The sequence below is a fragment of the Engystomops pustulosus genome, chromosome 4 (genome assembly GCF_040894005.1).
Source record: "Engystomops pustulosus chromosome 4, aEngPut4.maternal, whole genome shotgun sequence".
Classification (NCBI taxonomy): Eukaryota; Metazoa; Chordata; class Amphibia; order Anura; family Leptodactylidae; genus Engystomops; species Engystomops pustulosus.
Genome location: NC_092414.1, coordinates 115,554,603 through 115,576,447, shown reverse-complemented (window position 1 = coordinate 115,576,447; position 21,845 = coordinate 115,554,603). Strand labels below are relative to the sequence as shown.

The 21,845-nt window shown below is 40.6% G+C and overlaps 2 protein-coding genes across 5 annotated transcripts in view; one reads left to right on the top strand and one right to left on the bottom strand.

Annotated features, from left to right (window-relative positions):
* The window catches only part of REDIC1 (regulator of DNA class I crossover intermediates 1), a 48,247-nt gene extending 41,180 nt beyond the window's left edge, over nucleotides 1-7,067 (bottom strand). The window contains exons 1-2 of one of the 2 annotated variants that reach the window (XM_072150703.1): nucleotides 6,834-7,067; nucleotides 1,062-1,101 (exon numbers count right to left, since the gene is read on the bottom strand). In XM_072150703.1, the coding sequence (XP_072006804.1) occupies nucleotides 1,062-1,101; nucleotides 6,834-6,856 (63 nt within the window). In that variant the 5' untranslated portion in view covers nucleotides 6,857-7,067. The remainder of the gene's footprint in view (nucleotides 1-1,061; nucleotides 1,102-6,833) is intronic. The other variant, XM_072150702.1, reaches the window with a different exon arrangement.
* A 5,736-nt stretch (nucleotides 7,068-12,803) lies between these two features.
* ABCD2 (ATP binding cassette subfamily D member 2) overlaps nucleotides 12,804-21,845 on the top strand; it is a 42,632-nt gene continuing 33,590 nt past the window's right edge. The window contains exon 1 of one of the 3 annotated variants that reach the window (XM_072147121.1): nucleotides 12,804-12,892. Coding sequence is in view for 1 of the 3 variants with exons in the window: in XM_072147120.1 (XP_072003221.1) it covers nucleotides 20,501-21,385 (885 nt within the window). In the remaining 2 variants the exon portion in view is untranslated. Of the gene's footprint in view, nucleotides 12,893-12,946; nucleotides 13,206-20,208; nucleotides 21,386-21,845 lie in introns of those variants that run through there. The other 2 variants (XM_072147122.1, XM_072147120.1) reach the window with 2 other exon arrangements.

Genomic DNA, 21,845 nt, shown 5'->3' with positions numbered 1-21,845 from the left:
TAGGTTTTTTTGATCACTTTTTATTGCATTTTTTGTAAGATTGAATAGGTAAAAATGATAATTAGTCCCTTTATATGTTATGGGACTTATGGGCATTTTTATTTATTACTTTATTTTTTTATTGAATAATATTTTTTTTTTTACTTTTTCACTTTTCTCCTTGAAAACGGTTCGGGGGGGGGGGGGGGAGGATCGTGGGGGAAAGACCCCCCAGAAGCATGTTGGATGCAGCGGCCGCGCTGCCAGCGGCATTTAACGGGCTACACACCCGCGATCGGAGTCCACTCCAATCGCGGGTGATACACTGGGATGCCGGCTATTCGTTACAGCCGGCACCCCATGTTTCCCGATGCCGGTTCGGCTCTGATCCAGAGCCAAGCCGGCATCAGCTCAGTGGCGGATGTATCCGCCGCTGAGCGCTAAGTAACTGTGCTCCGTGGCGGATATGTCCGCCACGGAGTGCTAAGGGGTTAAAGGTGGTTGGCCACTAATAAGAAACTTTCCAAGGTCAGTGACTCTAAGGCTGGGTTAACATCATGTTTTGTGTATAGGCTCAGTGCATTTGATGGGACAGCTACCGACTTATATGTCGAGCGTATACATTGACATGTAGCGGCAGACAGAGGCATAGTTTTTGCCTCCGTCTGGCCGGATCTGCCAAAAAGGCAGGATGCTAAAAGGCAGCAAGCTACGTTTTTCCATCCTAATACCTCCTACTGAGTGAAGTATGCGCTCAGCTGAGACAATAGAGGCCTATAGTGAGAGAATGGATCTCTTGCACCTAGCCATGCATACACATATCAGGACAGTGACATCACTTGAGAAACACCCCGTATACTGCTATGGATGTATACACTTCCCCCCACATGCATGGGGCAGTGGGGGTCTCCGGACGACGTATCCCACTGTATTCCTGTATATATATGGATATGTCTGCCATAGGTTGCAAGGACACTTCGAAATTCCCCCGACATGTCTTTACAATGTATGGCACAAAACGGGATGCGAGACAGTGTTGCCCCAGCAAAGGGCACTGTTGTATTAACTATATTCATACATACTCTCTGCTTCTGCCTTTCCTGCTTGAAAATCATTCTGTTCCTACAGGGGAAAAAAAGTTAAAATCTTTATTTCTCTGCAGCTCTAAATATACAGGAAAATATCAACAAAAGATGAATCTATGCATTTGAACTAAAACTTCGAATAAAAAAAACACATTAAAATGATTGCATTTTATTTTGTGGATTTTATCTCTTCCAGCTAATATAGATGGAGTAGTGTATGTTATTGCTGATTTTATTGTGTATTTTGTGGGTTTCCCTGTATTAGCCCCGATTTGAAATTATTATAATCTTTATTTATATGGCTCCATCATATTCCGTAACGCTTAACAAATCATAGGGGACAAATACAAATAAAAAGCTACATTACAGAGTACAAAAAGTCGTATGGAACAATAGGAGTGAGGGCCCTACAGATTTCTGTATCAGAGAGTATACATACACATTAGATATAACCTTTCTCAACATATGACGTCCCAATACTCCTTGTCTGAAAGGTCACCACTTGCAGCATCCAGGCACTACTTCCTCCTAATAATGTTAACTGCCTGTATCCTAAAGGGGTTGCCACTGTACTTCAAGTGTTTTTTAATGTGTGGGGGTAGGGTATAAGGTAATTTATTAATATACCGCTCATAAAAGTTCTGCACTGCTTTCTTGAAATATAAAGTCAACTGTCTCCAACTGTCCATGACCAATTTGTGCATGCTCTACCTTCCAGGACTTTATGACAGTAGTCAGTCGAATTATTCTCACTCCCTTCTACTTCACTGGGGCAGCTCCAGGGTAAGGGCTGTTACACACGAACTTGTGCAGCTGTGTATACGTGCAGTATGGTGGCACAATCCCATGGACTGCACACAGTTCAGTGGACGGGTGTCCCTGCATTATATAGAAATATAATGCAGGGACATTCCCTCTGTCAGCTGAACAGACGCACCAGAACTGTAACAGTTAATACAGTTCTGGAGCGGCTGCCCGGCCAGCAGAGGGAACGTCCCTGCGTTATATTTCTATATAATGCCAGTACTCCCGTCCACTGCACTGTGTGCAGTCCATGGGATTGTGCCACCATACTGCACATATACACACACATTCATGTATAACCGGCATGGATTGTGCAGGAAGAAGTTAATTCATAAACTTAGTCACGGGACACCCTTTGTCCTACACAGGGGAGTCATTTACTTCTAACCTTGATCAAACTTTAAAAGACCCATGAGTGGGCTATCATTAGTGAAAGATCACAAGGCATGTTTCAAGTAAATCATGGTCCTTTATATTGAAATGGTGTTCAACTGCAAAGGTTTGGAGTTGGAATAAAAATTGTAAATTGCGAGAAATGACCTCTTAATGGGTATAGTTTTTTTCTACCATAAAGATGCTTTCCAAAATGTAAAGCACAGCTTAAGTGAAGATGTTTTTTTTCCTAGGAATACACCATTTCAGTGCACAATGTGTGAACCTAATAAAGTACACTTTTATATGCTACATATGTCTTCAGTGGCATTTCCTTTTTCTTTGGTATCTTGGTAATATATATTAAATGTTATCCTGTAAATTGTAGCTTTATTCTCTGTTCCTTCCACTGTAAAGCAAAGATCCAAAATTTTGGTTTCTTCTACAGTTCTAGGTACTGTAGAGCCTCCAGCCTCTAAAAGTAACTCATTTTAGGCAAAAAAAAAACTTTGGAAGCAATTTTCTTATAGGTAACCAGGAGGCTTTTAACATAAAGGACGTAATGCTAAATAATGTTTCCCACTCTTCAAACGGAGGTGTAAAAGCGTGTAACAGGTTTCCTTCAGCACCTTTATGACCAGGCCCCTTTTCGTTTTTCTTTTCCATTTTTCACAAAACACCTTCAAAAATCCGTAAATTTAATCTGTATGTAAAAAGCTGTGTGAGGGCTTGTTTTCTGCATAACATATTGCACTTCATTGTGACAGGATTTAATATTTATTGCCATGTACTGGGAAGCAGGAAACAAATTCTAAATGCAGTGAAATTGGTGGAAAAACACATTTGTGACATTTTCTTGTGGATTTGGTTTTCACTGTGCACGCCAAATGACCTGTCTCCTTTATTCTTTGGGTCGGTAGGATTACGCAGATACTAAATTTGTATAGGTTTTATTGTGTTTTAATACATATAGAAAACTTAAAACATTCTGTACAAAAAAATTATTCCCTTTGCCATCTTCTGGTGCTAATAACTTTTTTCCTGCTTTGGTGTACAGAGCGGTTTGATATGTCATTTATGTAAGTTAAGATGACGTTTTCATTTTAACCATTTTGAGGACTGTACAGCCTATCACTTTTTATTAAAAAATGAATGTAGCGTTTCAGACATTTGGGCGCTATTTTCCAATACTGGGTTAACTAATAAATAATAATTTCTTTATATAGTGCACACAGATTATGCAGCGCTGCAAAGAGCTTGCTAAATCAGTCCCTGTCCCCGAAAGGGCTCACAATCTATTCAACCAACCTGTACAGGCAGTCCCCGGGTTACGTACAAGATAGGGTCCGGAGGTTTGTTCTTAAGTTGAATTTGTATGTAAGTCGAAACTGTATATTTTATAATTGTAAATCCAGACAAAAAAAATTTGGGCCCCAGTGACAATTGGAGTTTAAACATTTTTTGCTGTAATGGGACCAAGGATTAACAACAAAGCTTCATTACAGACACCTTACAGCTGATCATTGTAATCTGGGACTATAGTAAAGCATCCATAGAGCTTCACCAGAGATCAGAGGGGTCTGTCTGTAACTATGGGTTGTCTGTAAGTCGGGTGTCCTTAAGTAGGGAACCGCCTGTATATAGGGAGGAAACCCACGCAAACACAAAGCTGGGAGTAACCGCTATTATATTATATTTCAATAGATCTGACATCTTGGGACACGGCGATACCCAACATGTTCACAATTTACCTCCAAGGGTACTTTAACCCTTGGGTGCCTGATTACTTCTACCATATACTGCAGTATTGCAGCTTTGCTAGTGATCTCTAATATCTTATCTTAGAGATAAGGCTGTCCTAGTAATTGATCGCCACCCCCCTGCTGAACTCACAGGGCGCTGCAATCAAATCCAATATGGAGGTGTGCATGCCGGGATTTAGCAAACAACCACCTGCTACAGAGAGGGCTCAGCCCATGAGCCCCCTTCTTCCAACCAATCCCAAAGCACCCCTTAGTACAGTGCGTTTCAGGAAGGAGTTAATCACTGGCCCCAGTGTCATTTAAATTTGAGAGTTTTATCTTAAAACCATACCAAGTGCAGGAGAAATGGAGATATAAAAAGTTAAATTTACAGTTAGGAGTAAGAGCTCCTCCCTCATGACTAACTTTACACTAAAGATATCTCCAGTTCTGTTGGCCCTAGAAACACAGTACCAGTGAGATTCTCTTTATTACAAAACTGTGGATGTAGGTGCCATAGCGCAAACATTATGGCTGTAAGTAGCCATACTTCTTTTACTACTCCTGCCAAGATACTTCCAGAAAATATACTTTGGCCAGGATTTACTGTTGATTGCATAAAATCAAGATCGGAAGTTGATTGATGCAGGTTGTTAGGTCCCTACTGATCAGCTGTTTGGAGCTGATATTTCTGGAACAGGCTATACTAAAAATGTCTTCTGGAAGTGAAAACAGCGGGTTTGACAGAAGAAACTCTCCTAAGCCAGTATGGCCACTGCACAGTAATTGGAACATGAAAATCGTAATAAGGGCCAATGGACTGTCACAGAAAGAAAAATTATTATAGGAACTCTCATTCCTATTGTGTCATCTAATCATGTATTTGCACTGTAATGTATTTTTATTGTTCGTAAATGTACTCAAGATCTGTTAACTGCTGCAGAATATGATGGTTCTATATAAGGATTTATTTATAAAAAGAAAAAAAATACTACGTACAAAATAATTAGAGAAATTCAATGGAAAATAATGACAGGAGCATATTTAATACTTTTGAGAAAAGCATTTTAGATTATAAACAGGAATGTAAAAAATATGTGTATATATATTATTAATACAGTGCTTGTGGTACTGCCCAGTAGTTGGCTACATGTAGTGCCAGAACAGTTCATGAGTTGGGTTCTGAGATTGGCAATTAAATTTGATATACACTTCTTTCTGTTTCAAAATATTAGTCAAAAAAGAAAGTTCTATTAGCAGAATGGATATCGCTGCATGTTCTATTGATGCAGAAAAAGTATTGGATATCCAGTGTATAGACAAGAATAGAGCCTATATTTTGCAATATTATACACTGTACTTCTTGCTCTCCTTGCTGCTCACCAATTGTTCTGCAATTTTAAATTTTAATAGTTAAAAATAATTGGATTAAAAATAAGGACAATGAGACAAGGACATGGGAAAGAATATGGCTACCCACAGTGAGGAGAAATTTTTCACAGGAAGAAAATAAATTGCTTTGGCCAATAGACAATGGAAATATTAAGGGTAGGTTGGGGCATTTTTGTTTGTAAGATAAATGGTTAAAGTATTATACAATATGGAGATATCTCTTTTGTATTAATGAATTTCCCCCCACCACCACCTTGTTGGGGTGTGATTATGTGTGTTTTATAAGTGGATATTAAAAAATTTTATTATCATGACAGTGAACAAAGTTATCAGCATTAAAAATAAATGATTTCCCTCTCAACAAGGCTACATCCATATGTATGTATTGTATTACAATGTTTTAACCTGTTGGAGCAAATGAACATAACTGTACATCAGATTTGGCAGTGATTTGCAGCATTCAGATGTACACTGATCACAGCAGGAGGCTGTTCAGGAATCAGCAGTCATCAGGGAAAACACTGATCATGGCTGTTTAACCATTTAGATGCCACTGTCAAGGTTTGATCCTTCATAATTGCTTCTATAATGCATTGTTTTTTTTCATTATGTACATAACTGGCTAACAACTTTCAGCATCCTGTGCTTGCAGTGTAGGGAACACTGCAAGCACAGGATGCTGAAAGTTGTTAGCCAGTTATGTACATAATGAAAAAAAACAATGCATTATAGAAGCAATTATAAGATAAACAAAATAAAAGACTGCAATGTGAAGTCCCCTAGTGAATCAAAGAAAAACAAAAAAGACCAACACACAAGAATAGAATATTTTTCCTTGTTTTTTTTTTAAATATTTTATTGTCCAAAAACATAAACATACATATGGCATCATTGTGATCATTGAGACACGTAGAATAATTGCCAAATGTTGTTTAATATGCACAGTAAATGGTATACCATATAAAACAACAAAAAAAGGCTACAATTGCAACTGGTCCTGCAAAATACTACCCCCTCAAACAGTGTTGGCAACATGAAACAGGAAGATGGCAATGGAAAAATATAAACAAATGCTTGGTTAAAAGTATGCTTCGCGTCAAGGGGATACATGGAAAAACAGAAAAAAACGGCACAAATGTGAACACAGACCAAGAAAAACACCAAGGCAGCTGTGTCCATCTCCCTCCTTATACTTAGGAAAACACGGGATTACAATGGGTTAATAATGGGGAGTAAGGAGTAAAGTCAGCTATAAATTACCCTCTCATCAATACTGTAATAAACACAAAGCCAGCTGCAAGGATCAATAAATGCGCAATCCATGGGGCATGGAGGCTGGGGCCATTCTCCCTGCACACTGTCCTCCAGGAAGTCTCTGGATATTCACTTTGCTTTTGGTCACCGTATATTGACATTTCTACCACATGCCTGCCATAATGACCTATCTACAGCCACCTACCTAGAGCCTCCGACCCAATTCATTACGCCAAAAAAGATCCGCGGAGCTAAATGGCGGCAACAACGAAGGTTGTGCTGATTCCCGGGGCTCCTCGCGTCACGTGACCTGGCTGAGAGGCGCCTGAGCCGAACCTCCCGGCTTCTCCCGGCCGCTCGTTATCACTGGCGGGTCTCTCACTTATACTGAGAATGTAATATAGAATATGAAAGGGAACTTTGGACTTCATTAAAAGCTAAATGGAAGATGAACTCTTCATCAATAGTATTAGTAAACCAACAGTTTATAAAGGTGTGTTCCTATGTGAAAGGTCATCTTTATACCTCAGAAAATAGAAGACGAAATCAGCGACCATTAAGATAACTAGGGAAAGAAAGATTTGTGAAGCCTCAGATGCGCACTTGGGTCTAAAGGACGCACTTGAGTAAATCTCTGTCCTATACAGGTTAGAGCCCCCCTATAGGCACTGATGTTAAAAAGATAATACACATGCAAAGCATCAAAATGTGCATTTCACTTAAGTTTATTAACCACTTAAAGGACACCTACGATCAGTTTTACTGATGTAGACGTGTCCTAATTTCGAAGTTCCTGTTATTATAACTCTATACGCTGCAATTGTGGCAATATAGTTATACAAATTATGCTAATTAGCCTGGGTGCTCCGGCTATGTCACCAAAGCGCCGCAGAGTGCCTCGTCCGATAATTTATTCACTCCCCCCATTGCACAAGCAGTCAGAACTGCTAGTACAACAGGGGAAGTGAATACTTATGGAACGAGGCGCTCCAGTGACCTAGCCGGAGTGCCAAAGGCTAATTAGCATAATTTGTATAACTTTATTGCCCATAGTGTGGCGTATAGAGTTAGAATAAAATAAGTCCGAAGGAACACAAAAATATCTTTACTGTAATGCATTAAGGCTGCATTCACACACACGTATGGGGGATGTATATATGGCTGATGTATATACAGCATATATATACGTCCCCTATAGCCGGCAATGGGTGTATGGCGCCCTACAGGAGCGGTGCAGCACAAGTGCGACACCATACCTTTCCGTAACCTGTGAAAAGATAGGACATGTGAAGGGAGGTGTTCTTAGGTGCAACACATGTTTTAAAAAATCCAAGCCAAAACAAAAGCTACAGGTGCACCATATAGTATAATATTAAAGTAAGAATGTCAAAGATTTAAAGAAATCTTTGGAATAAATGTAGAGAGACTATTGGGCATATATGGGAAAAATACAAAGGGTATTAGAGTGTGAGATATCAGGATAATAGCAAGAATGGGAGTAACAAATGTATTCACCAAGCAGGGCCACTTCTGCCATGAGTTGAGATGAGAAACACACCTCAGGTGGCAGATTGCGGAGCCCTTAGGGGGGCGTCAAATCACCATTAATAGGGAGGGACTTGCCAAATGCAAAATGCAGGAAACAATTACAAAAGTGTCTTTAAGACAACAATTACATTGGCATCTTTTAAGGGGTTGGCTACTTTACCTCATATTTTTTGTAACGTGTGGGGGGTAGGATATAAGGTAATTTACCAAAATACATTTATTAATAGTTCTGCACTGTTTTCTTGATATGTAAAGTGAAGTCTTTTACCTCATGAGACAGACACTAAATGTACAAAATTGCTGCATATGGAGGGTCATGTGATCTCTATCTGTCAATGAGCAATTGTCCTGCCTGGACTTTATGATAGTATTCCTGAATATAAGATCCTGGCAGGGGGATTCTTCATGGACATATAGGATCACACGAGACTCTATCTGCGGCCATTTTATGGTGAGGAATGTTTGGCTGATGAGGTAAAAGACAAGAGGCTTCACTTTATATATCAAGCAGTGCAGTACTTTTAATAGATATATATTAGTAAATTACCTAATATCCTGACCTTCACACACCTTTCAAAAACATGAGATAAAGTGGTCAACCCCTTTAATGAACAGAAGACTCAGCTGCCAGAAGAAGAGGGTAGACAGCAATGACTGAGGAACACTGGAGTTGGAATTGAGTATTAGTTTTATTTTTAATATTTTTTTTACAAGGGGTCTCTATATACTATTTATGGGGGGTCATTCTGTCTGTATATACTTTCTATGGAGTTGGGGGCCAGATGGGAGTCCTCCCTGTATATAATAGCTTTGGGGATTGGGGCTGCTTGTATATTTTATATATGGGAGTCTGCCCTTTTATACTATCTATGGAGGGTGGAGGTCCTGCCTGTATATACTATCTATGGGGGTGGGCAGCCTGTATATACTATCTATGGGGGTCTGCCCTTATTTACCATCTATGGGGGGTCCTGTCTGTATATACTATCTATGTGGGGGCGGTCCTGCCTTTATATACTATCTATGGGGGTGGGCTGCCTGTATATACTATCTATGGGGGGGTCATTCTGTCTGTATATACTTTCTATGGAGTTGGGGGCCAGATGGGAGTCCTCCCTGTATATAATAGCTTTGGGGATTGGGGCTGCTTGTATATTTTATATATGGGAGTCTGCCCTTTTTTACTATCTATGGAGGGTGGAGGTCCTGCCTGTATATACTTTCTATGGGGGTGGGCAGCCTGTATATACTATCTATGGGGGTCTGCCCTTATTTACCATCTATGGGGGGTCCTGTCTGTATATACTATGTATGTGGGGGCGGTCCTGCCTTTATATACTATCTATGGGGGTGGGCTGCCTGTATATACTATCTATGCCAGGCCTGCCCGTATATACTATCTATAATGGGGATTCAACCTGTATGTATATTTATGGGGGTCTGGCAGTAGATTCAATCAATAGGGGGGGGGTGGCTGTATATACTATCTAAATGGGGGTGGTATAAATATATAAATTAATAGCGGATCTGTATAATGAGTACTGTATATACAGTAATTTAATTGTGTATATGGGTGGCTGAATATTGTGGCCATGACATAAATTAGAGGGGACTGGATATAAATTAATTAGAGGGGGCTATCTATAAATGAACTTTGGAAGCTATATATAAATACATTAGGAGTGTGTAATAAATTAGTAGGGTGCTGTATGTATATTACTAACATAGTTGTGTAATAATTAGGGGACACAATATTTGGCTAATATAGCTGCACTCACATGACATGTTTGCATTTTGCTCTGAAACACATGGCAAACACATAAAGCAAAATACAAAAGTAGTAATATACTGTATGTTATGTAAATAGTAATATGTGTTTTGCATTGTTAAAAGGGTTGGCCACTCTTTTACATATGTTGCCCATATCTGCCTTAATAATAATCCCTGAATGTTCATCAAGGGTTTCAGGATTCCTGCTACTTACATTTGAGCTCTATGTAACCTCACCTTGATTCTTTGCTTTCGTGTGTGAACACTAAAAAGATAAAATGCTATTTACCAAGGAAAACAAGGAGAAACTCACGCGGTATTCACTATTTTCACAACTCCAAAAACAACCTCTTCATATGATACATTTCTCACTCAGAGATCACTGTGAGGAATTGCGATAAAACAAGAGTAATGCCAGTATAAGTTGGCAAAACTTTGTGCAAATTTTGCACCCAGTGCTGTTTCTGATGTTTGGATGTAATAATTCCCATCAAATCAGAAATAATTCCTTTGGAGGCAAAAAAAAGAATGCAACCTATTAAGATTTGTGCATGATTTTCTGCTATATTGTTATCCGATTTCTGTATGATTTTTAGTAAGATAGTAAGAAAATTGGTATTAAATGGTATTAAATGTAAAGCATGTAGGACCACTAGTGGGGATTGTAAAAAGTAAAAAGATAGACATAGCTGTACTCTTAGAGGTAACCAGGTTAATATAAAGGATTTAATCGATTGAGACACCAGTGGTGTTATATACTTGTTAGGAGAAACCGTAGGAGCAGAAAGACCGGCACCACCTAGTCACAGGCAAACAGCAATATCAAAGTCCGGCAGCAACAGCTGCACATGTAGACCGGCACAAAGTCCTGCTGAGGGGTGCACGTCCAAACTTGGCACAATCTAGGCAATCCAGTATCGGAAAGAAAAACGTCCCTCACCGTTGTCGGGTGCAGGAACGCTTTATTGAGAGGAAGGTAACATGGCAGGGGTGAGGCACGGCACGGAAAGGCGACGGGCCGTTTTGCGCTGTAAGCGCTTTCTCAAACCTCAGACCCTTTAGGCAATAAAGGCAACAGTCAACGTTACACATCAACGTTTCTAACATTCACGCCCATTGGCCCTAAAGGATTATATTTTAAAATAAGTCTTGCTTCAAGGCGAAGCAGGGTCTTAGGGCGATCACTGCCCTGGGGGTCAAGTTCAACTTTCTCAAGGCCCGCAAATCTAAGTACCTCTGGATTCCCCATGACTCTCCCTAACATGATTGATGAGGCGAGGACATCCATTTCCAGTATGGATCGAATTGTAGTGCTCTCGGAATCTGGTGAAAAGATTCCTAATCGTTTTCCCGATATAAAAGTACTCGCATGGGCTTAACAACACATAGACTACAAAGGTAGATCGACAATTTACAAAAGATTTTACCACATGTTGAATGCCCCCCAACTTTGTTAAGCTTAATAAAGTTTCCTATAGTCATACATTTTTGAAGTCAACTAGAGTCGGACGTGGAGAAGCAGCTAGAGACCAGATGGGTCCTAATGGAAGGGCTGCATCTGAAGGTGACTACTGGCTTGTGTTTCATCACTTCGGACAATTGATCATCCCTTTCCAATATCTTCCAATTTCTATTGATGGCGGTACATATAGCTCGCTCGTGAGGGCTATAGTAATAATTTTGTTACCAGTAACACCTGCTAGCCCGCCGAACACCGCTGCCAAAGCTGCTAACGGCTTCAAAAAGATGGCGGCGCATGGGCCGCTCCCCGTGACGTCATCGGGGAGCGGCGATCCGTTGCTATGACAGCCTCGTTGCTATGACAGGCTGTCTCGTTTTAACCCTAGGTTTAAAGTACCCTTGGGGGTCTGACAAATAGTAAAAATAAAAATTAAAAAATGTTTTAAAAAAATTATATTAAAAAAACATAAAAATTCAAATCACCCCCCTTTCCCTAGAAGTCAAATAAATATAAATAAACAGTAAAAACATCATAACCACATTAGGTATCGCCGCGTCAGAAAATGCCCGATTATCAAAATATAATAACTTTCCCGTAACAGTAAATAGCGCCCAAATTAGAAAATGGCACTTTTTTTTGCCATTTTGAAGAATATTAAAAATTCAACAAAAAGTGATCAAACGTTCGTACGTCATCAAAAGTCGCAAAAAAATTACACCACCCACAGCTCCGTACAACGAAGTAAGAAAAAGTTATTAGGGCCAGAATATGGCAAAAAAATTTTAAAAAGTTTTAATTTTTGTAACTGTATGAAAACATTATATAACCTATACAAATTTGGTATGCCTATGATCACACTGACCCAAAGAATAAAGTAGATATGTCATTTGGGGCGCACAGTGAAAGCCGTAAATTCCAAGCTTACAAGAAAATGGCGCTTTCTTACCATTTTCACTGCATTTGGAATTTGTTTTTCCGCTTCCCAGTACACGACATGGAATTTTAAATATCATCACTATGAAGTGCAATTTGTTCCGCAGAAAACAAGCCATTACAGAGCTCTTTACGTGTAAAAATAATAAAAAGTTATAGAATTTTGAAGGTGGGGAGTGAAAAATGGAATTAAAAAAACAAAAAAGGACCAGGTCGTTAAGGGGTTACGCACACATAGCATTTCAGCTTATTTTTCCATAACACATAATAGAGATCCAACGGTTTCATTATTTTAGGGGGGGATAGAGAAGGTGACTAAACATTGAAGAGGTGATGATATGAATAATAAATTAAATAAACAGAAGGCAAAATGGATTTATGAGTGAACGATTTATTTTTTACCTGCATAATGATTAGCTTTATAAGAAACTGCTGTTTGCACTTGAGGCCCCAGAAAAAGCCTTGATTGCTGGCGAAACCCTGGGTCAGGCAGAGACACCAAACATGCAATGTACTGATTTTATGGAAAGGCCTGTTTTTATCTTGTGTTTGTAAGTAGAATGGATTAGAGTAAACTTTATTTGTGCCAGAAGGTATTACTCTATGTTCGATCCGCTACTCCTCACTGTGATCTCTGGGTGAGAAATGTATCATATGAAGAGGTCAGTTTTGGAGTTGTGAAAATAGTGAATACCGCAATGTCTGCATGAGCGTCTACCCACTCCAAAGAGATTTTACCTGTGGGACTGCCTTTTTTTTTGGTCTCAAGTGAAGAGAAAAAGAAAGCTCTATGGTTACAGCCTTGGATATATATGAAAAAACATGTGTGAACACTGATCAATAGGAGGAGCTGCAGAAGCAAAGGTATGACTCATCCTGCTTCTTCCCCTTCCTCTGTCTGTCAGTGAAGACAGACAGTGAAAAGAGAGACTCAGTGGGAGATGCCATGAGTATAGGCTGGATTGGTGAATAAGAGGAAGTTGTGTTTATATGAAAAGGGTAGCATAGCTGTCATATATATGCGGGCACACGCTACTATGTGTTGTAATATCGACATTTCATTATCCCTTCATATCTTATGATGGTATTTGAGATCCCTGATTAATTGTGATAAGGAAACGCGTCTGATCTAGTTGAGAAAGAGGGGGAACTAACTGTGGACATAGTATGTGGGACAGGGTGATGCCACACATGGCGTTTTTGGTCCGTTTTTAGTCCGTTTTTTTCCCAATTATTCTAATAGATAAACAGGTTGTAAGCAAAACGCATGGTAAACTGCCAAAAACGTACTGAAAATGGATGTTTAAAAACGGACCAAAAACGCCATGTGTGACATCACCCTTAGTGTAAACAGTCAGTGTCTGTCTTCCAAGCATCTTATACTCTGCTATTAGGGCCCCTTCCACACTAGCGTTGCATTTCACGTCAGGGTGCAATGCGTGAAAAACTGACGTTTTTGGCTGCGTTTTTGTTCCATTTTTCCTTGGAGTAATTAGCGTTTTTGCGTTTTTCACGCGCGTGTTGTCAGCGTTTTTTTTGCGTTTTCGGCACGTTTTTCACGCGCGAGTCAATGGGAGACTCGAGCATTTTTCAAAGGGACCATGGTTTGGGATTAAAATGTGTTATTTAATTGAAAAATAATTTCTTCTGATAAGTTGCAAACATCTGCAATCTATTCTTCACTGTTCCCCGTGTATATTATCTCCCGACAAGTTAGCAGATGTGAAGAACAGTGAAGAATAGAATAAAAACAGTGAACACAGTGAACACAGGATCATTTAACCCCTTAATGACCGCCCTATCGGGATTCTACGGCGGTCATTAAGGGTACTTCTTCTGATGCGACGCCTTTCTAGTGCCGGTGTCGGGCTGTGATATTACAGCCCAGACCCGGCACTAACACCCGGGATCGGAAAAACTCCGATCCCGGGTGTTTAACCCCTTGCACGCCGCGGTCAAGCATGACCGCGGCGTGCAAGTGTGTCCCCCGTGGATCGGACCCCCCCGGTGTGCTTACCGGGGGATCCGATCCCTCCTGCCGCTGCCCCGGGTTCCGACGAGTGACCCGGGGCTGTCGGCTCCTCTTCTCACCGGGTCCTGCCTTCCTGGCAGGACCCGGCTGTAAGTAACTGAGCATGCGCGGCATGCTCAGTTACTTACACTATACACTGCAATACAAGTGTATTGCAGTGTAAAGGCTTGAATAAGCGATCGGATGATCGCTTATTCAAGCCAAGAAGTAGAAAATGTAAAAAAGTAAAAAAAAAAAAATTAAATCTTTTTATAATATAATTAAATAAATAAATAAAATAAAAGTCCCATAATCTCCCCAGTAACACATAAAATGCAAATAAAGTATATAAAACACAAAACACGTACATATTTGGTATCACCGCGTCCGTATTAATCTGTACAATAAATCTAAATCAATATTGAACCCGCTCGGTGAACTACGTAAAAAAAAAACTCGAAAAACTTCCCATAATATACAATTTTTCATCAAACACCATCACAAAAAATGTTCTAAAAAGTGATCAAAAAAAGTTACGGTACCTAATATGATACGACTGAAAAGAACAACTGTTTTCGCAAAAAATAAGCCCTCAACCAGATCTGACAACAGAAAAATACAGAAGTTATGGCCCTGAAAACTTGTCAATAGTAAAAACAATGCGATTTTCTCCAATATTGGTTTTGCTCAGGAAAATTGAGCAAAATAAGAAAAACTATATAAATGAGGTATCACCGCGTCCGTATTAATCTGTACAATATATCAAAATCAATATTGAACCCGCTCGGTGAACTACGTAAAAAAAAAACTCGAAAAACTTCCCATAATATACAATTTTTCATCAAACACCATCACAAAAAATGTTCTAAAAAGTGATCAAAAAAAGTTACGGTACCTAATATGATACGACTGAAAAGAACAACTGTTTTTGCAAAAAATAAGCCCTCAACCAGATCTGACAACAGAAAAATACAGAAGTTATGGCCCTGAAAACTTGTCAATAGTAAAAACAATGCGATTTTCTCCAATATTGGTTTTGCTCAAGAAAATTGAGCAAAATAAGAAAAACTATATAAATGAGGTATCACCGCAATCGTAGTGAACCAGAGAATAAAGATAAAATATTATTTTTACGTTACGGTGAGCGGGGGGGGGGGGGATGCTCACAATCCAAAATAAAAATTGATGATTTTGTTTGTGTCCCCCTTGAAATAGTTAATAAAATCTCATGAATAAGCTTTAGACTCCCAAAATAAATTATTTATACATTGTATCTCATCCCATAAAAAATAAGCCCTCATATGATCGCATTACCAAAAAAAATAAAAATTTATAGGTCGTACAATGTGACAATACAAATCTGCTGTGGACAGCGCCTCCATTCATTCTATGCTCGGCCGTGCACCCGTACAGCAGTTTACCACCACATATGGGGTATCAGTAAACTCGGGAGAAATTGGGCATCAAGCGTTGCAGTGCGTTTCATCATTTAATTTATTCTGAAAATGTCAGTTTTGGCCTAAATGAATGTATTTCCAAAAAAATTCCATAGTTTCTAAATCGCAGGTCCATATTTTTTAACCCATGTGAAACACTTAAAGGGTTAATGAACTTAATAGAAGTTGTTTTACATATGTTGAGGGGTGAAGTTTCTATAGTGGGGTAATTTATGAGGTTTTACTATTATTTAGGCCTCTCAAAGTCACTTGGAAGCCGAGTTGTCCCTCAAAATGTGAGTTTTGGCAATTTTCATGAAAATAAGAAAAATCGCACCTAAAGTTCTGCGCCTCATAACATCCTAGAAAAATGACCAGAAGCATAAAATATCATCCCAACATAAAGCAGATATTCTGTAAATGTTAATTATCAAACTTTTTGGGTAGTTTTACTTCCTGTCTGGAAACCAGAACATTTCAAACTTGGAAAATGAAGAATTTTTACAAACTTTTGCCAAATTTTCACTTTTTTTCAGAACGAAACGCAAAACTTATCACTTAAATTTTATAACTAACATGAAGTACAATGTGTCACGAGAAAACATTCTCAAAATCACCAGGATATGTTAAAGCGTTCCGAAGTTATAACCAATTATCGTGAGACATGTCAGATTTGAAAAATCGAGTCTGGTCATTGAGCTGAAAACTAGTGTCGGTGATAAGGGGTTAAGAGAAAAACACAGTGCAGAACACAGTGCAGAATAGATTACAGATGTTCGGCACATCTGCTTACTTGTCGGGAGATACGCGCGGAACGGTGCGCCCAAAATAGCATGTGAAGAACAATATATATGTGTGTGAAGAACACATTGCAGATGTTTAAATACATCTGCAATGTGTTCTTCACACATATATATTGTTCTTCACATGCTATTTTGGGCGCACCGTTCCGCGCGTATCTCCCGACAAGTAAGCAGATGTGCCGAACATCTGTAATCTATTCTGCACTGTGTTCTGCACTGTGTTTTTCTCTTAAATGATCCTGTGTTCACTGTTTTTATTCTATTCTTCACTGTTCTTCATTGTGTTTTTTTAATTAAATGATCGTTCGCGAGCAGGGGAAATACTGTTATTCTGGTCACCTAGCAACCCTTACGTTTAAAACGCATTGCACTCGCATTGCACTTGCAATGATTGCGAGTGCAATGCGTTCTTGATGCATCTCCATAGACTTGAATGGGGCGGGAAAAACGTATGTGACACGCAAAAGTAGAGCATGCTGCGATTTTGACGCGCGTGAAAATGAACGCAAGCACGCGCGTGAAAATCAACGCTAATGAAGAAAGACCCATTGAATACAATGGGACAGAGTGCAATGCAAGTTCTGCGCGTCAAATGCACGCACAGAACTCGCGCGTGAAAAACGCCAGTGTGGAAGGGGCCTAGGTGTCCCACTCAGCCCTGCATCACACTGGTGCTAGCCCCCAACAATATCATTCCGATATAAGTTGAACATAAAGATAATGAAGACAAATGACAGTCAATGATATATATTATACAATGTTTTATTATGGTGGAAGGCGCTTCATCATCATAGCCAGGTTATATTTTAACCGAACACATTACTCTCGTTACCAGTCAATGAATGGTAGCATGGTGAGAACAGGTAAAGGCTGAAGCTATCAAAGAAAGCAAAGAAAGGTACATGTACATGGAGAGACATATCTAATTGAACAGATTTATTAAAAAGAGGCCAACTTCTTAAATTATTACAATTTTTAAAGGACAAAACTGATGCTTTATATAAATAACTTATACATATGCATTTTGTGATTAGTTTTGTCTGATGCATTTTGAGGGGGGAAGGGGTCTGGTATATACAATAATTTGTGGCTGCTGTACATACTTTAATTTGTTTGGGGTACTATATATATATATATAAATATATATTTATATATGATGTTTTATTTGAGTTGTCAGTTGTACTGTAAGTGGTATATAGTTTTTAGGAGCACTAGCTGCCATTATATGAGCACCAGGTGACATTATACTGTAAGTGACTGTGGTATTTTGGGGAATTTTTGAATAAGTAGTAGAAACTGGAATATTTTATTGTATTTTTTGGGGGGGCATTTATCAGGGCTTGTATGCCAGTTTTCTTTAAGTGGGTGTGGAGGGTGACTCAGTGGTTAGCACTGCAGCCTTGCTGGGGTCCTGAGTTCAAGTTCCATACGGGTCAACATTTGCAAAGAGTTTGTATGTTCTCTTTGTGTTTGCCTGGGTTTCTTCCGGGTCTTCTGGTTTCCTCCCACACTCCAAAACATACTGGTAGGTTGATTAGATTGTGAGCCCCATTGGGGACAGTCTGTGTAGTGCTGCGGAATCTGTGTGCGCTATATTAATAAAGGAATTATTATAAGGGCGGAATGACCAGTGGGTTGTCACGGGTGGTGTCTGCACTGTACTTGCACACTTGCTATAGCCGGCTACCTCAATGGTTGCTGGTTACATCACAATGCTATGGCAGATAGGACCTGCCTGTATAACTGTATGCTGGATACATTAGTCATTCATCATCAGGGCCGCCGATAGGGCAGTACAACTGGTACTGCCCTATGGGGCCCGGACTCTAAGACACTAGGGGGGCCCGGACTCTAAGACACCCTCCTCTAACACCCGCGATCGGAGATTTCTCCGATCGCGGGTGTTAACCCCTAACACGCCGCGGTCGCGCTGACCGCGGCGTGCTAGGGGCATTTAACAGGATTCGGACCCCCCCGCGGCGCTTACCGGGGGGGTCTCGCTGCTCTGATCGCAGCCCCGGGACTGCCGGTGCCCGGGGCTGCGCGATCTTCTTCCGGGTGCCGGGTCCGTGCCTCCTGGCAGGACCCGGCTGTGACACACTGAGCATGCGCAGCATGCTCAGTGTTTCACATAATACAGTGTAATACATCTGTATTACACTGTATTAGGTGAAGAATAGCTTGAACAAGTGATCAGTGGATCACTTGTTCAAGCTAACCTGTAAAAGTAAAGAAAAAAAAGTTAAAAACACTGAATAAACACAATTTTTAATAAAAATAATTAATTAAATAGAGTTAAAGTCCCCTAAACACAAACATTCCCTATACACATCTAATAAAGTAAAAATACCTGAAAATCACCAAAACCCCCCACATATTTGGTATCACCGCGTCCGTAACAATCTGTACAATAAGTCAGAAACATTATTGGACCCGTACTGTGAACGCCGTAAAAACAAAACCCGAATAACTCGCCAAAAATATAAATTTTCATAAAATCCCTTTACAAAAATGTTCTAAAAAGTGATCAAAAAAAGTTATGTGCCCCAAAATGGTACCAATTGAAAGAACAACTCAACACGTAAAAAATAAGCCCTAAACTAGCTCTGTCAACCAAAAAATATTAAGGTTAAGTTCCCGAAAAGATGGCGATGCAGAAACAAATAAGATTTCCTCTGTATTAGTTTTTCTCCAGTAAAATTGTAAAAATAAATGAAAAACTATATAAATGAGGTATCACCGTAATCGTAGTGATCTATAGAATGAAAATATTATAGTATTTTTAGTGTATGGTGTACGACCCCCAAAATATACAAAAAAAAGAAACCCCAAATTGACAATTTTCTTTTCCTCCATACATTAAAGAGTTAATAAAATCTCATCGAAAAGCTATAGACCCACTTAAATGAAGTATTTGTAAAGTGCATCTCATGTCGCAAAAAATAAGCCCTTATATGTCCAAATTGCCAAAAAAATAAAGATTGTATAGCCAATAAAAAGTGACAATGAATAATCTGCTCTGAATGGCGCAGCTCCCCCTCAATGCCCTGGCGTGTGCCCATACAGCAGGTTACCACCACATATGGGGTATTGTTATACGCGGGAGAGATGGGGGATCAAATTTTGAGGAGCGTTTTGGAATTTTATCCACTGAGAATTTGTACATTTTATGAAAAACACATTAATTTAGCCAAATAAAATGTAATTTCGAAATTGCATCCGATTTTGTTTTAACCCCTGTAAACCAATTAAAGGGTTAACAAACTTCATAAAAGTTGTTTTACGTACGTTGAGGGGTGTAGTTTCTATAATGGAGTAATTTATGGGGTTTTACTTTATTTAGGCCTCTCAAAGTGACTTGAAACCTGAGCAGGTCCCTCAATAGCAGGATTTAGCTTTTTTTATGAAAATGTGAAAAATTGCACGTGACGTTCAATAGTATGACTCCTATTGGCAATCTACCAGAAGAGTGTGCCTTGTCGTAGCAACAGGCCTCAAACCCTGTTTGTGAAAGGTCACTGCGGGGGGCAGGAGGCTTGTTCGGTTTTGGGGTGTGTTGGGGCCCAGACACTTTTGCTGTATGGGGCCCCGAATTTCCTTATGGCTGCCCTGTTCATCATACCCCTGCACATGAAGCGCTGACCTCCTTGCAGTTTCTGCATAATGGAGCAGATTATCAGTCACTTGATATACTGCAGCATCTGCCATCAGCCAGTGGCAGCTTGATCCCTCTGCAGGCAGTGGGGCACTGGCAGGGGCGGAGCCAGCTATGTCATTAGTGATATGTGGACGGATGCTGGAGACCATCCGCGGAGCTGTCATTATTGTGCATGTGCCCACGGGATGCGGCGGCCGAGCAGATCAGCGGCATAAGCCAGGACGTGATCGTATTATCCTAGTGCAGGGAGGATGCTGCAGGCCACGGAACGGGGGAGATGGGGGAGCAAGGAGCTAGCCCTGAAGAGGGCCGCCTTCCTGCTGGCTGCAGCCTACGGTGTGAAGACCCTCTACCCCATCATCAGCAGGCAGCTCCGGCGGCAGGAGCGCAGCCCGTGCAGGCACAGCAGCGGCCACAGTCACTCCTCCCCGGCCGTCAATGCGGAATTCTACCGGCAGCTGCTGGAGCTGCGGAAGGTGCTCTTCCCCAGGCTGGTGAGTAAGGAGCTGGGGCTGCTGTCCGTGCACTCCCTGGCTCTCATCTCCAGGACCTTCCTGTCCGTCTATGTGGCCGGGCTGGACGGCAAGATAGTTAAGAGCATAGTGGAGAAGAAGCCGCGGAGCTTCCTGCTGCAGCTCATCAAGTGGCTGCTGATCGCCATCCCCGCCACCTTCGTCAATAGTGCGATCCGCTACCTGGAGTGTAAGCTGGCGCTGGCGCTGCGCACCCGGCTGGTGGACCATGCCTACCAGACCTACTTCACCCATCAGACCTACTACAAGATCATCAATATGGACAGCAGGCTGGCCAACCCCGACCAGTCCCTGACCGAGGACATCATGATGTTCTCCCAGTCTATAGCACACCTGTACTCCAACCTGACTAAGCCCATCCTGGATGTGGTGCTGACATCCTACACCCTCATCCAGACTGCCCGATCAAGAGGAGCTAATCCCCTGGGGCCTACACTGCTGGCTGGCCTGGTGGTGTACGCTACTGCCAAGGTGCTCAAAGCATGCTCGCCCAAATTTGGCAAGCTGGTGGCAGAAGAAGCCCACAGGAAGGGCTACCTGCGCTATGTGCACTCCAGGATTATCGCCAACGTAGAGGAGATCGCATTCTACAGAGGCCATAAGGTAAGCCAGGCACCATGGGGGATCAATGAGAGAAATGTGAGAGGCCCTGGGAAGAAGATGCTGCTATTGTCATGCTGATCTGCCCTTCCCCCACCCCATTATGTCCTTCTGTTCCCTTGCGAAATTTAAAACTGTCTAGGAAACAATGTTACTACCATGTACAAGTGGACATGGCCAAAGCCAAATGTTATAGTGTTCATTGCAATTCAAACATTAAGAAATAAAAAAAACACAAACAATTGAATAGAACACTAGGGTTATGCTTCCTACTTGCCAGTTATTTATATAAACAATTACAAAACTTATGGAATAAGTGATTAATAGGCTTAGGTTTTCACCTGTTTGATCAGAGAAGTTGATACGCAGAGATAAACAGCACCAGAGGTGTCAATCGGCAGTTTAGAAAGGTTGGGAAATTGGATCACTTCACAGAACTACAGAATGGCATTCTCCTTGGCAA